Genomic DNA, 16,513 nt, shown 5'->3' with positions numbered 1-16,513 from the left:
AGCCCATAAATGTCACCGTAGGATCATCGCATCGTGACCATGACCATGACCAACCCGGTCCGATTTTAGGTTTTCAACCGGTGAAATCAACCGTCTCGCTGATTTCTTCCGGGGGGGTTGTAGGGGTGGCCGGGGGTTCGTGCCCCAACTTGGTAGGTAGTATGAATGGAGCGGAACGGGGGGAGCTCCGTTGGACCGCCTGAAGAAAATCCCTGTTCGACCGTAGTGATTAACCCTGTTTATGAGCGGCACGAGCTAACCTGCCAACCAGCGGCCAACCAAGTAACCGACTGCAGGGTTTGAGCACGGTCTGTGCATCTGATGTCATTTACATGGGTTGAGACCCTCAGGGCTTGGGGTTCTTCACCGCTTGGTTGACGTTGCTTTTGTAGGCTCTTGTTGATTACATAGGAGCAGCGGCTGAGCAGTGTGGGCGTCTGCGGCGGTTGGGACCGTATATGATGTTCCATATAACTATATACGGTGTGCGAAGTATCCGTTCATGTTAATCTATGCGATTTGGAGGGGAAATCCTCGAGGATCTACGGATACTATGTAATTAATCAATTGATTAATGTCAATGATTGAGATTAATGATTGATTGCCCAGCCAAGACCGATGATCGCACGGGCTGGTTCTTGGGAGCCATAGTCCATTACACGGACTGAGCCAGAGTTTGCCGCTATTGCATGGTTGGTTACATATGGGTCAGTTGTGTTTCTCTGCTTGGTGTTATTTATAGGGGGGATATGGATCCGTTGTGTTACTGTGGTTCTGGTGTCAAACTCGTTGTAGATAGTACATATTACTGCCTAGGTAGTAAGTAGTACCTACAATGTAGCTACTGCGTAGGTATGAACTGGGACTCACTATGATTAGGTTGCCATTTTGTAGGCTAGTCAATTAATAATGAGAGACCATTGAATTTGTTGTGCGATGGATAGATCGTGAATAGGTAGCCATTTTTTCTGTTTATTTTTCTTTTAATATTCTATTTTTCTGATCTATCTAACTATTTCTCCCGTGTGGCACATGCTTTCTGCCTGCTTTACAATGGCCAAGGTAGATAGGTACCTGTAGGCAGGCAGTTGACGATGTATGTCTTTGCATTGTCACAATCCACCATTGACCGATCAATAGGGGCGTCAGCCGCACAATTCAACCCTTGAACCCACTGTGGACAAGGTAGGTAAATGCAGCACTCCCTTCGGTAGTGAGGACGGACTCCGTAGTTCATAATATCCATGCTGGGATGAGACGCTGCTGCCCAATAGAAAGGGATCTTTCCCGAGTCCGTCTGCATGTGCGAGAACTGGGGTTTGATGGGATTGTTGCGGTGACAATGTCATCCTCCTCTTTTGATTTATTTTATTTTATTTTTTATTTTTCCGTTTTTTTTTTCTTCTGCTTTCCCTTTCTATTATTTTTTTTAATGGTTCATGCCTGATTGCTTTGGGTATTAGAAAATTTGTAAAAGGGGCTTGCGGATCAAAGACAAAGAGTTCTCTCAAAACCTCGGAGTCCCTAAGCCGGATCTAATAATAATTTTTGTATGGGCAAGTCGACATGAGAATGAATCATTTCCCCTACCTCCCGCGAACTAAGAGCCCGCTAAAACGATCGGTTGGAGACCCGCTGCGAAACGGTCGCCGGTCGTGGTGGAGGGTTGGGCTGGATAGACCTGAAGGGGAATATTGATAGGCCCCAAATATTACCTCGGTCGGTAAGACCTGATCCGACATTGCCTGTCAGGACTGACTCCCATCTTGGCTTCAATCTGAGCTCTCCCCCGGGCTGCTTGTCCGTCCGTTGGATAATGGATACTGACTTAAGTTCGTTTAGGTAGTCCTTAACGGCTCCCGGGTGGACCGGGTGGCTGCCTGTCTGGTCTGCCAATTGTGTTGCGATCCGTTTCTTTCCTTCATTTTTCTTAGTCTTCTCCTTTTCGTCATTTGTTTTCCGGTGGAAATTGATCATGTTACGGTTCCGTCCCCCTTTTTCTGCTAGATCATCACGTTGGGGTTGGGAAAATGTTGACTGTTGGACGTGTGTTATTCAGCCCCTTCTCATCTGTTCCATCTCTTTGTTCATTTTCTTTTCAGATGGTTAGGGGTCGAGTTGAGAATGTTCCAGCCTCGGGGATCAGCTGCTTTCCTGCTAGATTTTTCTTCCTACTTGACTAGGGCATGAGCTTAGTCGCGGTCTAGCTCCGCGTAGTGTTGGACCAGCGTCATGGATGGGCAAATTCGTAATCCCGAGATTTAGAGCAGTGGGAAGCCCTAGGATTCTCAGCCAACGGGAACAGCAAGAAAAGGTAGAATAGTCGGCAAACAACGAAAAACAAAAAGGATAAAACTCGATACATCAATTCTCATTCGGCTGTTGGAATGGTAGTCAACCTGTCGAACCTACCGACACACTGGTTCAGCAGACTTGGACGAAACTATTCCATGTGAATCATGCAAAAATCAAGTCGGGATTTTTTATTTTTATTTTAATTTTTCTATTTTTTAGCTCATGATTGAAATCTGCAATGTCCTCGAACGAGGACAAGGAAAGCGGTCCCCGATCATCCGTATCCTTTCGTGTCTCTCTCGAGTTTCAAGTTCCAACGCTGAGAGCAGCCTTCTCCTCGTTAGCCGGGTCCGTGGCGGACGCAGGTCTGTCGATCCGCGCCGCTCACGAGGTAGGTAAAGAGGGGGGTTCCATTGCTGATTATTATTCGCCGAATGGACGGGAAGAACAGAGAGCCAGCCACAAGGACGGCAGCGAGCTGAGGAGGTCCCAGCTCTGACCTGAGCTGGATCATTGTGTTGTTGCTATTGTTGTGTTGTCTCCTATTACGGGCTCCGTCCAAGATGGCATGGTAGCTTTAGTCGAATTGATGCATCGCGTCTCCTCCCCCCCTCCTGGCACTATTTCCGGACATGATTAAGATTGGCCCTGGGTCCCACGATCTGGGAGTGCAGATCGACTGTCAGCTGACCGAATCCGAGAGTTCGATGGGTGGGAGTGGGTCGAGGAGAATATATGGTTCAATGAGGATGAGCTGTGAGGTCGGATAACATGAATCATTGTTGAGTACTTTGGAGTATACGAATGGATTTCTACTAGACGGGAAAGCCAAGATTGATTGTGTCCAAACCCATCGGGATCGTGATTGATCGATCTTGACAGATCTGTTTGACAGGTTGGTGTGATATACAATCAAGGAACTCAATCTCTAGACTCGATATTTAGAATATGATTAATAGGGATTCTTGAAGAGATACGATGAATGACTCAGCTGTGGATAACTCCATCCCTCCACTATTTCCCATTGATTGGTACTTGGCTCCGATCAAACTCCAAGAATGATCCTCCCATTACAATCCTCACACTAACAACAAAGCCGAAGGAATGAGGAGGTTGGCATGGACGGAGGGATGGAGGGAGAAATCCTCTCCTTGGGGCTGTAGTGGAGGTTCCGCCGGGCTGGAACCATGGTATCTACATGCCTACAGTACCTACCTACCTACTACCTAGAGGTAGTAAACTAACACCGAAAAAGAAGGAAAATAAACCAAAAAAACAAGAGAATAAAAACGAACCGTTCGAAGTTCCTGCGCGTCTTGTTCTTCCACTTTACGGTTCGCTCTCCTCTCTCCACTTTCCTTCGTTTTATTAATATTTATTGATTATTGATTTATTCTCTCTTTATTGTTAGCTGATTTGACATTACTTTTTTATTAAATCCTTTCTCTCCCTCTCCACTCCCTTCTCTACTAATAATACCGCGGATCGAGTGATTATTTACCTACTGAGCTCACCCTATATACTCCCGCCATATACCCTACCTATCCACAGTCCACACAACAAACCCTTCCCCTCTCCTCCCTACTTTCCCGGGGACTCATTCTCTATATTTATCCGATCCTTTGGGACGATCATTACTCTACGGGGTTATCTCCCGCCTCCCCCCATCGTTGACATTGTTCCCTGGGGGTTCCCTACATTACAATCTGAACCCTGGTGGGATTGATTCCCGGATTCTTCACCCTACTCCGTCCCCTTGCAACATAACAACAACCTTTCCATGCCTGGTACCGCTGGGCCATTCCCGAACGTCTGATCGTCTCCTGGTTTGCTTGGAGTCTGGTCATGTCGTGTCGCAAACACGGTCTGCGATCCTCTGGGCGGCTCCTCCATCCAGATTTCGTCTAGCTTTTCGCATCTCCGTGGATGGGACCCTTCTCTTCGCCCGGTCGCGTAGAGGAGAAGTCCATCCGCCATGGAGTTGACCTCCGCAACCCGCGATTTCTCCCACAAGAAGACCGTGTCGACTTCGGCCGACCTACCGCCGCCCTCCGCCGAACGCGATCCCAACCACGCCAATGCCGACCCCCCGTATGCGGCGCCGAGTCTGCGACGCGCCCACACCGTGGCGCAGGGGAGGACCATGGGCGAGAAAACAACCATCAGCATCAAGGCGGCGAGAGACAAGATGGCAACGTCGATTCTACGTGTCAAGGATAGTCATGAACTACTGCGGAAACGCTCCTTTAAGCGGCCGGACATTTTGAGACACCCGCCGCGTGATGGGGCTGCTGCGACAGCTGCAGCTCCCGCGACGGCACCGACGAAGGAACGCCATCACTTTACGGTGGGAAATGTGGGCCAGAACGGAAAGATCTTCCTGAGGTATGGGACGAACTCGTGATAGCCGGGACAGGCGTGTGCGCCTTGGGTGACACGGGGGCCCTGGACAAGACAGCTCACTAACTACATCGGATGGTTTCACAGGCCGATTCAAAACCTGCCCCTCAGGGAGCCGCGACTACCACCTCTGGCTCCGCCACTCGACCAGGACAGTGACGAGTCCCTTCGCCCGCATGGAAATGGGACCCTAGGCGCGTCCAATGAACCGTCGCGATGGTCAGGCTCCCAGCTCTCGGAGTTACGCCCCGATTTAATCCCCGAGGAAAGTTGCGAAGACGCCGACTCAATCCGCTCCCGCTCGACGCGGACCGGCTATAACTATTCACATCACCGCCTCCGCCGGAGAGCGCATTCCTTTTCCACCATCTCCGAACAGAGGTCGATATCGCGGGCCGGACAATCGGGCGAGTTTGGGTTCACCCTTAATCGAGCGGACGAGCGACCCAAGTCGGCCGATGGATCGATACGCTCACCGCTGGATGTGCCGGTGGCTAGTGACCGGCTGGACGCGCTGCTACTAAGCGACGACGGCACCGCGTTGCATGATTCTATCTATTCGCGCCTGTCCGACAGATATCGTGTCCCACATTACCTGAGCGACAACTGGCCCTCGAGTCTATATGTCGACGGTGCCGGACGGCCATCTTTCGCGGCGTCGATGTTCTCAGGGGGACAAGCAATAGAGCTCGCTCCAACCCCCGCTGGTCCCGGGAACGGTGTCCAGTACGAATTGCAGGAACCTGTCGGGCCGTCCGTGTTCGAAGATCTGGTGTCGGAGATGGACGCCGAGTCGGTCGTTCGATATATCCCTGGCACCAAGGACATCGGCGCGGCCACCCCGGCGCGCATTGTGGCGCAGATATCCTCCGAGTCCTTCATGGACTACGAGCTCGTATCCGATTTCTTTCTCACTTTCCGCTCTTACCTCTCCCCGAAGAGCCTTCTTGCCTTGCTGCTTGCTCGACTACAGTGGGCGATCAGCCGACTCCAGGATGATGGCAGGATCATCCGCATCCGCACCTTTGCCGCTCTCCGACATTGGATTTTGAATTACTACGTGGACGATTTTATCCCTAGCTACGACCTGCGCACCATGTTCTGTGAGACGATCAATAACATGTACAGTGATGTCAAAGCTCGCGAAAATGGCGGAATGAGCGATCTGAAGATCTTGATCGACCTGAAGCGCTGCTGGTATGGGAAGTGCTCCCTGTACTGGGAATTCCAAGATCAGCATATCACCTTCCAGAGTCCAGACCTTCCAATTGTTCCCTGCGGCGAGGGCGTTCTTGAGTCAAACCGCGCGGAGGACTATCCCTCCCTGGCCAGGGCTAAGAGCAGCCACGGGATCGGTCTCGGTGAGGTGGAACGCTGTTCTATGACGAAACACGACCGCAATGGTTCCGCAGCCACCGCAAAAAGCATGCCGATCTCTGGGGAGAGTGATCAGAGTGTTCAAGCCACCTCCTGCTCGGCTCTGCCCCGGCCTCTTCAACGCGTTTCGATGCCCCATACCGGGCCCAAGGGACCACATCCAGTGCCTCTGGCGCCGCTCAAACCGGTAACGCCTGTGCATGGCTCACCCTCGGTGTCACCGGTTCTCTCCCGGCGCTATCACTTCCACTGCCACGCCCACAAGCGCAGCGGTAGCTTCTCCGACTCCGTCCGAGACGACAGGGCCCCCTTCGCTTCACTTACACATGACCACCGTAGTTCCTCCTCTGTGGGAGCACTGGATCTAGGCGGGCTGATCCGCGGCGAGCTCTACCCTCCGGCAGAATCATACATGACGATGATGGCACCCCCTTCGCCCCCATTGCCGTCGTCCACCAATTCTCCAGGTCCAGCTCGCCGGGGTACTTCAGAATCCATGCATAAGCCCACTTCTTCGGGCTCCGGTGTTAAGACCATCCTTGGGTCTATCCGCCGTGCCTTGAACAGTCGGCATGGTGCCAGTCAAAGCCTCTCCGGGCGCTTTGTCAATGCCCCTCTCAACTACGCAGTACGAGGGAAAACGTCTACTTTGCCGGCCAATGTTGCGTTTGGGTCGGATCTATATCGCGATCGAAAGGTCGCAGCTGCTTCCCAGAAACCGGTGCGGATTGATGTACTGTGCGATGAGACGCTGCATCACTACCGCCGCCTCATGGGTTGTAATCATTCGAAGACGTCTAACCCGCTCCACGCGTCTACTACTTCGCAGCAAGGGTCCGACCTAGATTTCCAACCACCAAATCGGCAAAGTACCAGTGCACCAGGCCGCGAAAGGATAAGGAGCGATCTTACCGGAGGCAGCGAATCTATCGTCATTGTCGATGACACCGGATTTGGGTCAGCTTTGATGTCTGGTGCAGTAGTGGCGGAGCCGGCTGGTATGGACGAAAGCCCTGATACCCAAGGCGCGGAGAATCCACCGACAACACCAAAGGCACATTTGGCCTTGCGCGTACCGTCCCACAGGTCGACCTTGACGGGCGACGAGTATTCATTGCCGCTCTTCTACGAAGGTTCTGATTATGCACGGGCCAGTCAAGCCTCGGGGCTTCTTCATCCGCTGGATATTGCAAAGGCACGGAGGTCCTTATCGATGGAAAGAGCATCGGCATCATGGAAGAGGACGTCGCCGTCCCTACGCCTTCGGAAATATGCCTCCTTTCAGAGTGGTATTTTCAGACATAAGGCCGTTTCGGGCATCGGGCCAGAGTCCTCGATTTCGGACCAGGTCTCGCAGAGCCCCCAGGATCGAGCCGCGGGGCCAAGTCTCCGAAGGCGGCCTGGCGGGGACTTGCGTCAAATGCGAGACGGGCGTGGCTTGCCCGCTCGCGCGGAATCAGGGTCATTCATATCCGATTATTCTTACCGTAGTTCCTTTGTTGACAGCACGGTTTCTCGACTCCGGGACGCCGCCTCACGACCTCAGACCAGCTTGATCCCCCCCAATCCACGGTTTTCCCTGATTCAGACCAATTCGTCGCAGGAGATTCGGCGCTCGTTTGAGGCTGCTATTGCGCAGTTTGCCCAGATCCCCGATGACATGGACGACGATGGGGGGATCGAGTCGACATTGCTCAAACTTGAAGGCAAATGGGGAGACACCCAGGAGACTGATGATGACGGGCAGCGCCAATCTACCCGTGATGAGGTCGCGCGGGAGCTGGAAATGATTTATCGCAGCCATCCCCACCTTCGGCAGGATAGTCGCAGAGGATCTGGCCCTGGCGGTTGGACCCATTCTGCATTCCCCGGAGAGAATCTCAGCTACTCGTCTGCCCGCGGGCGGATCATTCCACGTCGACCTTATTCTGACTCCGTCGCCGACTCGGAGGATTCATATAGTTCGATACCGCTCCTGGAGCGCGGCCTGAGCGACGAATCGATGAAGAGACCCGGGGCCAGCCAGGTCGTTCGTCCCCTTGTGCCTCCTCGGACTCAGCCAAGTGACTCCTTTACCCGGGGTACATCGGATGTGGATTCCTCTCACAAGTCCTATGATTTCGTGAAGGAGACCGAGAGCATGAGGGGAATACCACGGGGTTCGACTTTACCAGCGCCCGTTGCCCAAAGACCGCGGTACCGGGCAGGCCGTCTCTCCAATCTTTCGTCTGAGCTTTCGGTCGATATGATCGACCCGCGTGAAGCTCGGGAGCAACGGTTGTCGATAGATACCCGGACCCTGAGTGATTCGTCCCTCGGAATACCTCCCCACCCCCTCGCACACCCTCCTTCTCCTCCAATGACCATTCAGAATCCTCGGTCTGTGATCTCTTGCGCAACACCGCTGGACCCCATCCTCTTCCAAGCTCAGCCCCCGACGCCAGACCCTTCCCCCCACAGGAACGCAGAGCAAGCCAACGGCCGGTCTATCGACGTTTCTGGGGACATCTTTTCCCGATCCGAAATGGACCGTCCACATCACGGTCTTTCCCAGGCCCCCGGGCCCAGCCTCGACCACGTCCCCTTTGTCCTGTCGTGCGAATCACAGACCCTCGCCCAGCAACTTACCCTAGTGGAGGTAGCCGCACTAAGCGAAGTAGACTGGAGAGACCTCGTCGACATGCGCTGGAGCAGCGGCTCCCCAGCCATCCTGAACTGGGCCGAGTTCCTCGCGAGCGAAGAACACCGGGGCATCGACCTGGTAGTCGGGCGCTTCAACCTGATGGTCAAATGGGTGGTCTCGGAGATCATCCTCACGCAAGACATCCACGAGCGCGCGTTGACCATCACCAAGTTCATCCACACCGCCGTCCACGCTCGCCGACTATGCAACTACGCCACCGTGCTGCAGATCGCCATCGCGCTGTCCTCGACCGACTGCTCCCGCCTAGAGGAAACCTGGGCGCTGGTGCCCCCGGGCGAGAAATGTCTCCTGAAAGACATGGAGCTGCTGGTCCAACCGGTGCGCAACTTCCACGACCTCCGCGTTGAAATGGAGTCTGCCAACGTGCAGGAAGGCTGCATTCCATTTGTCGGTACGTTGATCATATACCCCTAGACCCGCGTCGCTTGAGATTTTGCGATCAGAGCGGACGATACTGACGAATGAACTAGGCCTCTATGTCCACGATCTGACGTACAATGCGCAAAAACCGGCGCAGATCGAAAACCGCAAGGGGGAACCGCTGGTGAATTTCGAGCGCCATCGGACGACGGCTAAGATCGTTAAGAGTCTTCTTCGATTGATTGACGCGAGCACCAAGTACAACTTTGAACCGGTGCAGGGCATCGTCGAACGTTGTCTTTGGATCTCCGCGCTGTCGGAAGAACGGATTCAAAATCGGAGTAAACAGCTTTGTTGAAACAAGGTAAAAAGCATCAAAAGAAGGGAAACAAAGGGAATAAAAGAAAAAAAAATAAAAAATAAAAAAAAAAGGAAAGAAGAGAAGAAGAAAGCCAAGATTACATGCATGATGGCGTTTGTCCGTTCACTGTTTCTCTTTTCCTTGGTTCTTTTCTTTTCTCGACTGATACCCTGACGAAGTTATTCCTTGGTGATGACGAATTTGAGGCATCTTTGATGTCCGCAACATGTATAATAGATAGGATTTGCATCGGGTGGAGGTTTTGATTGATTTGATTAATTAACTGGTATTTTCTTGTTATGTAGGTTGTTGTTTGATTTGTTGTGAATTTCTCGATAAGTCTGTTATTTTGATGGTCTTGTACAATGAAGCATATATGGAACTTCTATATTCACTGTCCTAAATATGTAGAAGTAAATTATCATTCACTGGTGGAGCATGAAACGTTTGGGATTTATCAGTGGAGAGAATGTCCGACGCGGTCAAGGAAGCTCAGCGCTTTCGGCCTTCCAGGTTTCCACTTCTTCTCCCGCCTTAACCTGACTTGTCTCTTTCAACACCTCCAAGCACTGTCAAGAACAAGGAGGTTATTCATCCTCCCTCCACGCGACTGTCTCCATGGAGCTACTATTATTTCCTGACTGTTGATCCGTATCATTCATTCATTCATTCTTCACCCATTTCCCCGCCCCCTCCCCTTCCCTTCCCTTCCCCTCCCCCTCCCTTCTCCCCTCAGTCCCAAATCCGGACCAGACCCAATCCATGATGGATGATGCCACCGTTGTCCACCGCGGGGCCTCCAACGACCTCGACCGCACAAACGGGAGTCACAGCAACAGCAATAACAACAGCGACAATGACTCCGACCGTCCTGACTCCCCGCAAATGCCCATGCCTGGTGGTTTACCGGATGATTTACCTACGTCGTTGGATGACCGTCGTTCGATCCCCGTCTTCCCGCAGGAGACGGAGATGTATGATGCCTGGCAAGGTATGCAGTTAATTCCCCGTTTGATCGCCCGCTCCCTCCTCCCTTTCCTTTGACTCCCCCCTCACTGCGTGCATCCCCGCTGTTTGTCTTGGTTTGTTTTGTTCTTTTTTCTTTTGCTTTGCGAGTTGCGGGGTCTTGCGGAATGTAGGCTCGGTTTGCGTTGGTCTGCGGTCATACTGTGCGACTGTCATGAGGGGAGACATCGGGTCCATATATCACAACTCGATCGAGAAAAGACAAAAGAAAAAAAAAAAAAACGAAAGGAAAAAGCTAACCCCCCAGGCCAATCCCAATTCCTTACTACCCCCGTCGCCGCGAAACCCTTGAGCTTCAGCCTCGCCCTCGACGATCACGCACACGACGATGAACACAATCTACAAGCTCAGTACGGTCGCGGTCTCGCTCCTCCCACTGATGACGACAACGAGTCGACGATCACCGCCCGCTTGGAGGACAGCGACGCCCGGCTGATGGAAATGCTCGCCGCACAAGCCGCCCACCGGGAAGTCGACTCCCTCGGCGCCGACGAAGAGACGATCGCGGCGGATGAGAAGCTATCGGAGGCGGAGAAGAAGGATATCTTACAGCGGAGCTTGAATATGGCGGCTAGCAATGGCGATGTCGACCGCGTACATAAGCTGGTGCAGGGCAAGGCGAGTCAGTACGTGGATGTGAACAAGCCGGATGAGGAGGGAACGGTGCCGTTGATCTACGCGAGTTGCTTTGTAAGTGGTCGCTTACCTTGGTTCTACTGTTAGGATGGTGATGGTAATTCTGGGACTGCACTGACGACCCATGCCAGGGCCACCAAGACGTGGTCTCCGCGCTGCTGGATGCGGGCTCCAACGTCGACCAGCAGGATCGGAATCAGTGGAGCGCCCTCATGTGGGCTATGACCAATCGACACAAGACCATCGCCAAGATCCTCCTGGACCACGGAGCGTCCCCGGATATCAAGTCCTCGTCTGGCGGAACGGCCTTTGACTTTGCCCAACCCGGCAGCGAGATCTCCGATTATCTACACGAGAACGGATACAATTTCGGCCCCGAGGCCGTCGAGGATGATTTCTACGACTCTGGATTCGCGCAAGGTCGCTTTGAAGAGGAGTTTGCGGAGAATGAGATGAAACGCCGGATGATGATGGAGGAGAGCGCTATTAATTTGGAGGTGGACTTGTCAAGCCTGGGGCTTGATGAGAAATTCGACGTGAGTATCATTCTTGTCTCTTGTTTTCAGCGGTGTCAGTCCGTGGGTGTGATGCTGACCGACCCACAGTCCGTGGATGACGAAGAGCTCGAAGGGGAACAACAAGAATTCGTCTGGGATCGGTGCCTCAACGATCAAATGTTCGTCTTCCAGGATCATGAACTGGAGAGGATCTTGGACATCATCATCACGAAAATGAGCCCCCAGCGGTCGCCGTCGCAGAAGCCGGTTCCCGCCAACCTACTCTTTCTCAGTGCGCGATACGCCCACTACCACGCCAGCCCCGAATTACTGGCGCAGCTTCTGGTTTCCGCCACCGAAAAGATCAACGACGTCGTGGAACGGCATCAATGGGACATGACGATACTCGCTTTCTGGATGTCGAACGCCACCTTGCTGCTACACTACCTGAAGAAGGACGGGGGCCTGGTTGAATCAACCGTGGAGTTCCAGCTGCACCTGGCGGAGCTCATCAACGAGATCTTCATCCTGATCATCCGGGACGCGGAGCGGCGGATGAACAAGGTGTTGGACGCGGCCATGCTGGACCACGAGACTATCCCCGGGCTGGAAGACGTGGCGTTCCAAAACGAGTGGAAGCTCTTCCGGTCCAAGAACAAATCCAAGGCCCCCGAACCAGCGGAGAAACGCTTCCGACCCCCGTCCCCCAGGCGGCGCGCGCAGATCTCTCCGCGCAACATCACCTCCCTACTCTCCTCGACGCTGTTCGTCCTTGATCTGTACGACGTCCACTCCGTCATCACGACCCAGATCCTGTCGCAGCTCCTGTACTGGCTGGGAGCAGAGATCTTCAACCGCATCATGACCACGAAGCGATACCTCGCCCGGACGAAAGCGATGCAGATTCGGATGAACGTGTCGACCTTGGAGGACTGGGCTCGGATTAACAACCGGCAGCCGGAACACTACGAGAATGGGTCGACGTCGTGCACGGGGGAGAGCACCATGGAGGCGGCGCGGCGACACCTCGCCCCTGTAATCCAGCTGCTGCAGTGGCTGCAGTGTTTCTCTTCCCTAGGGGACGACTTCGAGTCGCTGCTGACGACGTTGATGCAGCTGCAGCAGTTGACGCCGGCGCAGCTCCTCCACGCGGTCAAGTCGTATCGGCCGGAGGTGGGGGAGAAGGGACTGAGCAAGCCGGCGATGAAGTTCCTCATCGAGTACCAGCGTGATCCGGACCTACTGCTCCGCGAGCAGGGGAAGATGCAGGACGCCGCACGGCAGGGGACAGCGGTGAGCGCCGAGGCCGGCCAGGGCACGGCCGACGGGCGCCCGGCGACACCGCCGCAGGGGCAGCCAGCCGTGGGCGACCCCCGCCCGTCAACTGCGCCGGGGACGCCCGAGACGAGCGGGCGGACGTCGACCTCAATCGCGTCGCCGGGATCGCTCCGCGCGTCCTCGCGCCCGGCGTCGTTTCGCCTAGATGACCGCAGCGTGGCTAACAACGTCTTTCTGGACCCGTCGCTGACGCTGCCGTTCTCGCTGCCCACGAGCACGGATATGTTGATCAGCTACGGGGCGGGCTGGGGAGGGACCAATCGCGAACGGGCTCGCAAATACATCCCGACGGTGCCGCCTGAGGTACTGAGTCGATTTGACCGAGATGGGTAGTTTTCATTATTCTATCTCTATTTTCTGTTTTATTGTTTTTTCTTTTTTTTCTTTTTCTTTCTTTCATCTACTTTTTGTGATGTGATTGGGGGAAGCATGGGACGGTGTGATATACCCCGCGCTGTAGATGTTCATTCTGGGACGGATTCTGATCTTTGAGTATATATACATGAACTTTCTTCTTTTCTTTCTCTTTCTCATTTTCATTTTCTTTATCTCGTTTATTCATTTGGTTCGAAGGAAGCTACCAGCCATCCAGAGCCAATGGCATCAGTTGCCGACAGAGAACGTCCGCTAAGACGAAAGGGAGAAGGAGATGAGGCCAGACAGCGCACCCCGATACTATCTATCAACAGATGAGGATCGACCGGTGGGGTTACCGGATCGGGCGACGGACAAACGACGCTGATTCCTGAAACCCGGCAGGATCAATGAGCTTCTAGATGAAACATGGAGGGAGATTGACCGAGACGGGCTCCGCGGTCGGGGTCCAGGTGGACCCTTCGAGATGAACGAGAGAGAGAGCGCATCATCGGTAGGATACCGGAGAGAGTCTAGTGTGGTGTAGGATAGATCATCTCAATCGATCTCCGTGTTTGGTGGTTTGTTGCATCAGGCACCGACATTTCCCTCCAATCGCGTGGGATATCTGATTCTTCTTACTGCGTTCTTACTCTTTCCTGGCACATTTGAGATTCTTTGGTTCATTTTTGGTTTCTTATTCTTTGCTTCCTTTTGGGTTGACTGTCATTTCCATGATACAGGTTCCAGGGAATCCCTCCAGTTTATAGTGAATCTTGATTAGGATTCCGTGCATCCCGCCGGTCCGACCCGTGTTCCATTCGGACTCGGACTATTCATCCTTCTCTCTCTCTCTCTCTCTTCTTCATTTCTCCAGTGGAGTGCTAGGGAGTGCAAGTGTGCCAGGTGGCTGTTCAATCTCTGCCCATCTATCATCGCACTGATTTCCTCATTTAACACTGTCTCACTTCAACGGACTCCCAGTTCCGGTTAGACTAGGTGGATCGTCCGTCTTCTTTGGGTAAGTGTGCCTTGCCTGATCGGGGCAGTTCCTGTCTCGGTCTTTTGGCTTCTTCTCTTGTTCCTTCTTTATTCTTTCTCTATTCTTTATTTATCTTCTTCTCCACCATGTTTCTCTCCCTCTCCCTCCCTCTCTCCTCTTCTCTCCTTCTCTCCTTCTCCTCCTCTCCCCTCCCCCTCTTCCTCCCCCCCCTCCATTTCTGCCTCCTCCCCAATGGGGCTAGAGAATGCTCCTCACCTTGAAGCCTTTCAAGGACGGTATCAAAGCTCCCCATGAGTACTCGGTCGTTCGACAGTCTCGTCCATCTCGGCCCCCCTCCTCCCCCTCCTTGCTGGATCCCTCCGAGGATCGCCCCATGGCGTCGTCTCGCCCGGGGTTGCCTCCGCCCGCCTCCCTCGCCTTACCGCCTCCCGACGCCGCCTTCACTATGACTCCCGCCACCCAACACCGCCCCGCCGTCCCGCCCCCGCCCCCGCGACCGACCCACGATGACGCTTCCCAGCATTATTGGCAGGCCCGCGCTGAGGAGGATCGGAGACGACAGGAGGAGGAGAAAACCCGCCAGGAAACCCTGCGCCTGGAGCAGCGCCGCGTCGAACAAAGCATGCTGCGCGACTCCCTCCAGGCGGGCGTCCCCCCGCACATGGTGCCGCTCATTTTCGCCGGTCTCAATCCCGGCGCAGCGGCCCCGACCCTACTGGAGTGGTCCCACCCCTACCCCCCGCAGCTGACCCCGACGTCCCGCGCTCCCGCCGCCCCGCCCTCGCTCTCCCTCTCGCCCCGATCTCCCCCGCGCCGGTCCTCCCACCTGCGGCGCGAATCGCGCTCTGCTCTCCCGCATCACACCTACCCGGGTCCACCGCCGCCGGCGCCGCCGGCCGTTCGTGCCCCGGGCGTCCTCCTCTCGCAGCCCCTGTCGTCCTCCACTGCTGTGTCTCCCACCCCGTCGTCCCTTGGTCGCCCGACCCCCGCCGGCGGGGCCCCTGAATCCCGCGCCGCATCCCGCGCCCCCTCGACGGATGGCCCGGCGCCCTCGCGGCCCATCAATCTCAGCCACGTGCACTACGCTCCAGGGTCCTCCGTCCCGTCCACCCACTCCAGCCCGGGCCCGGCGGACAGCGCCCACTCGCGCCAGTCGCCGCCCGCTCTCTACTTCCACCACTGGGTTCCCCCGGGGCACTCGCTGTCTCACCCACCGTCCGGCCGGAGTCACCCCGAGTCCCCGGGGACCTCTAACTCCCGGCGGTTCGAGCATCCAAGCTCGCCGGGCCGGAAGCGCAAGGCGTCTGGGCCTCACCCGCCGGTGCCCCCACCCTCCATGCGTCTCTCGGCGAGCCCAGCGCGGGAGGCCTCCCGCACGAGGGCCCCTGAGGTGTCTAGTCCGGCGTGGGATCGCCGTCGGACCGAGGACCCCGAACGCCCGCGAGACCCGCCTCCACCTCGGCCCCGCGTCTCGCCGCCGGTGGCCCCGGCCCACCGACCGCCGGCTACGAGCCCTGAAAGCGCGCCCCGTGAATCCGACCCCAGGAGCCCTCGACCGGCTGTCCAGCACTTCCCTCACGCCCCCACCCCAGCAGAACCGGGGGAGGACCGGACCCGACCCGGCGCGTGATACACGCCGGATAACACGTCCGTTCTTTCTTTCCCTCATCTTCCCTTCCTCTGACATCTTTCCCTTCTCGCATCCATCCCATACCCGCATCATCAGTACATCCGCGATGTACTCCGCCTCGACTGGTTCGCGGCACCGACAGATAAACACCGGAGGAAGGTGGACATGGCCATCCAACATCGGGAATGTTGGATGAACAATATATAGATTGACTTTTTTAGACGGTATAACCCTATGAACGCGGTTTACAGATGGGTATCGAAATAGCATGCATGATCGGTCGTTGACCGCTCGCTTTCGTCCTTGAAGGATTGGGCGTTGTATTGGAAGTAGATTAGACGAGCTAGATCGAAAATCTAGAACCTTGTGTATACGCTGTATATTTACTGCATTTATACCATGGCATTTCCAACTGATTGACTGCATCGCTACAATACGATACAAGTTCGGTAGAACGAGACAAAAAGCTAACTGGCCTATTAATTTATGGCCTTTTTTGTTTTGTCTACTTACATTTATCAGACCCATCTAG

The 16,513-nt window shown here is 54.8% G+C and overlaps 5 protein-coding genes across 5 annotated transcripts; 3 read left to right on the top strand and 2 right to left on the bottom strand.

The window, feature by feature from the left end:
- Positions 1-1,034: 1,034 nt before the first annotated feature.
- Positions 1,035-1,494, bottom strand: BDW47DRAFT_104982 (uncharacterized protein). Its single transcript, XM_024812458.1, has one exon. It carries the CDS (start codon positions 1,301-1,303, stop codon positions 1,049-1,051), a length of 255 nt encoding a protein of 84 aa, XP_024672532.1. The 5' UTR covers positions 1,304-1,494; the 3' UTR covers positions 1,035-1,048.
- A 1,043-nt stretch (positions 1,495-2,537) lies between these two features.
- Positions 2,538-3,219, bottom strand: BDW47DRAFT_104980 (uncharacterized protein). The gene has a single exon (XM_024812457.1). The coding sequence runs from the start codon at positions 2,807-2,809 to the stop codon at positions 2,636-2,638; it is 174 nt and encodes a 57-aa protein (XP_024672531.1). The 5' UTR covers positions 2,810-3,219; the 3' UTR covers positions 2,538-2,635.
- Positions 3,220-3,786: 567 nt separating this feature from the next.
- On the top strand, positions 3,787-9,549 carry BDW47DRAFT_104979 (mitotic regulator LTE1). Its single transcript, XM_024812456.1, has 3 exons — positions 3,787-4,680; positions 4,783-9,167; positions 9,247-9,549. The coding sequence occupies exons 1-3, from the start codon at positions 4,271-4,273 to the stop codon at positions 9,492-9,494; spliced, it is 5,043 nt and encodes a 1,680-aa protein (XP_024672530.1). The 5' UTR covers positions 3,787-4,270; the 3' UTR covers positions 9,495-9,549.
- An 839-nt stretch (positions 9,550-10,388) lies between these two features.
- On the top strand, positions 10,389-13,327 carry BDW47DRAFT_117252 (DIL and Ankyrin domain protein; the record flags this gene model as incomplete). The annotated part of the gene is made up of 4 exons (XM_024815052.1): positions 10,389-10,488; positions 10,771-11,213; positions 11,291-11,695; positions 11,765-13,327. The coding sequence occupies 4 exons, from the start codon at positions 10,389-10,391 to the stop codon at positions 13,325-13,327; spliced, it is 2,511 nt and encodes an 836-aa protein (XP_024672529.1).
- Positions 13,328-14,595: 1,268 nt separating this feature from the next.
- BDW47DRAFT_125352 (uncharacterized protein) lies at positions 14,596-15,981 on the top strand (the record flags this gene model as incomplete). Its single annotated transcript, XM_024816368.1, has 1 exon — positions 14,596-15,981. The coding sequence occupies one exon, from the start codon at positions 14,596-14,598 to the stop codon at positions 15,979-15,981; it is 1,386 nt and encodes a 461-aa protein (XP_024672528.1).
- Between the last annotated feature and the right edge of the window lie 532 nt (positions 15,982-16,513).

This window comes from Aspergillus candidus, assembly GCF_002847045.1.
Source record: "Aspergillus candidus strain CBS 102.13 unplaced genomic scaffold BDW47scaffold_19, whole genome shotgun sequence".
Taxonomy (NCBI): domain Eukaryota; kingdom Fungi; phylum Ascomycota; class Eurotiomycetes; order Eurotiales; family Aspergillaceae; genus Aspergillus; species Aspergillus candidus.
Note: the sequence above shows the minus strand (reverse complement) of the source record. Positions and strands in the feature narration are given on the sequence as shown.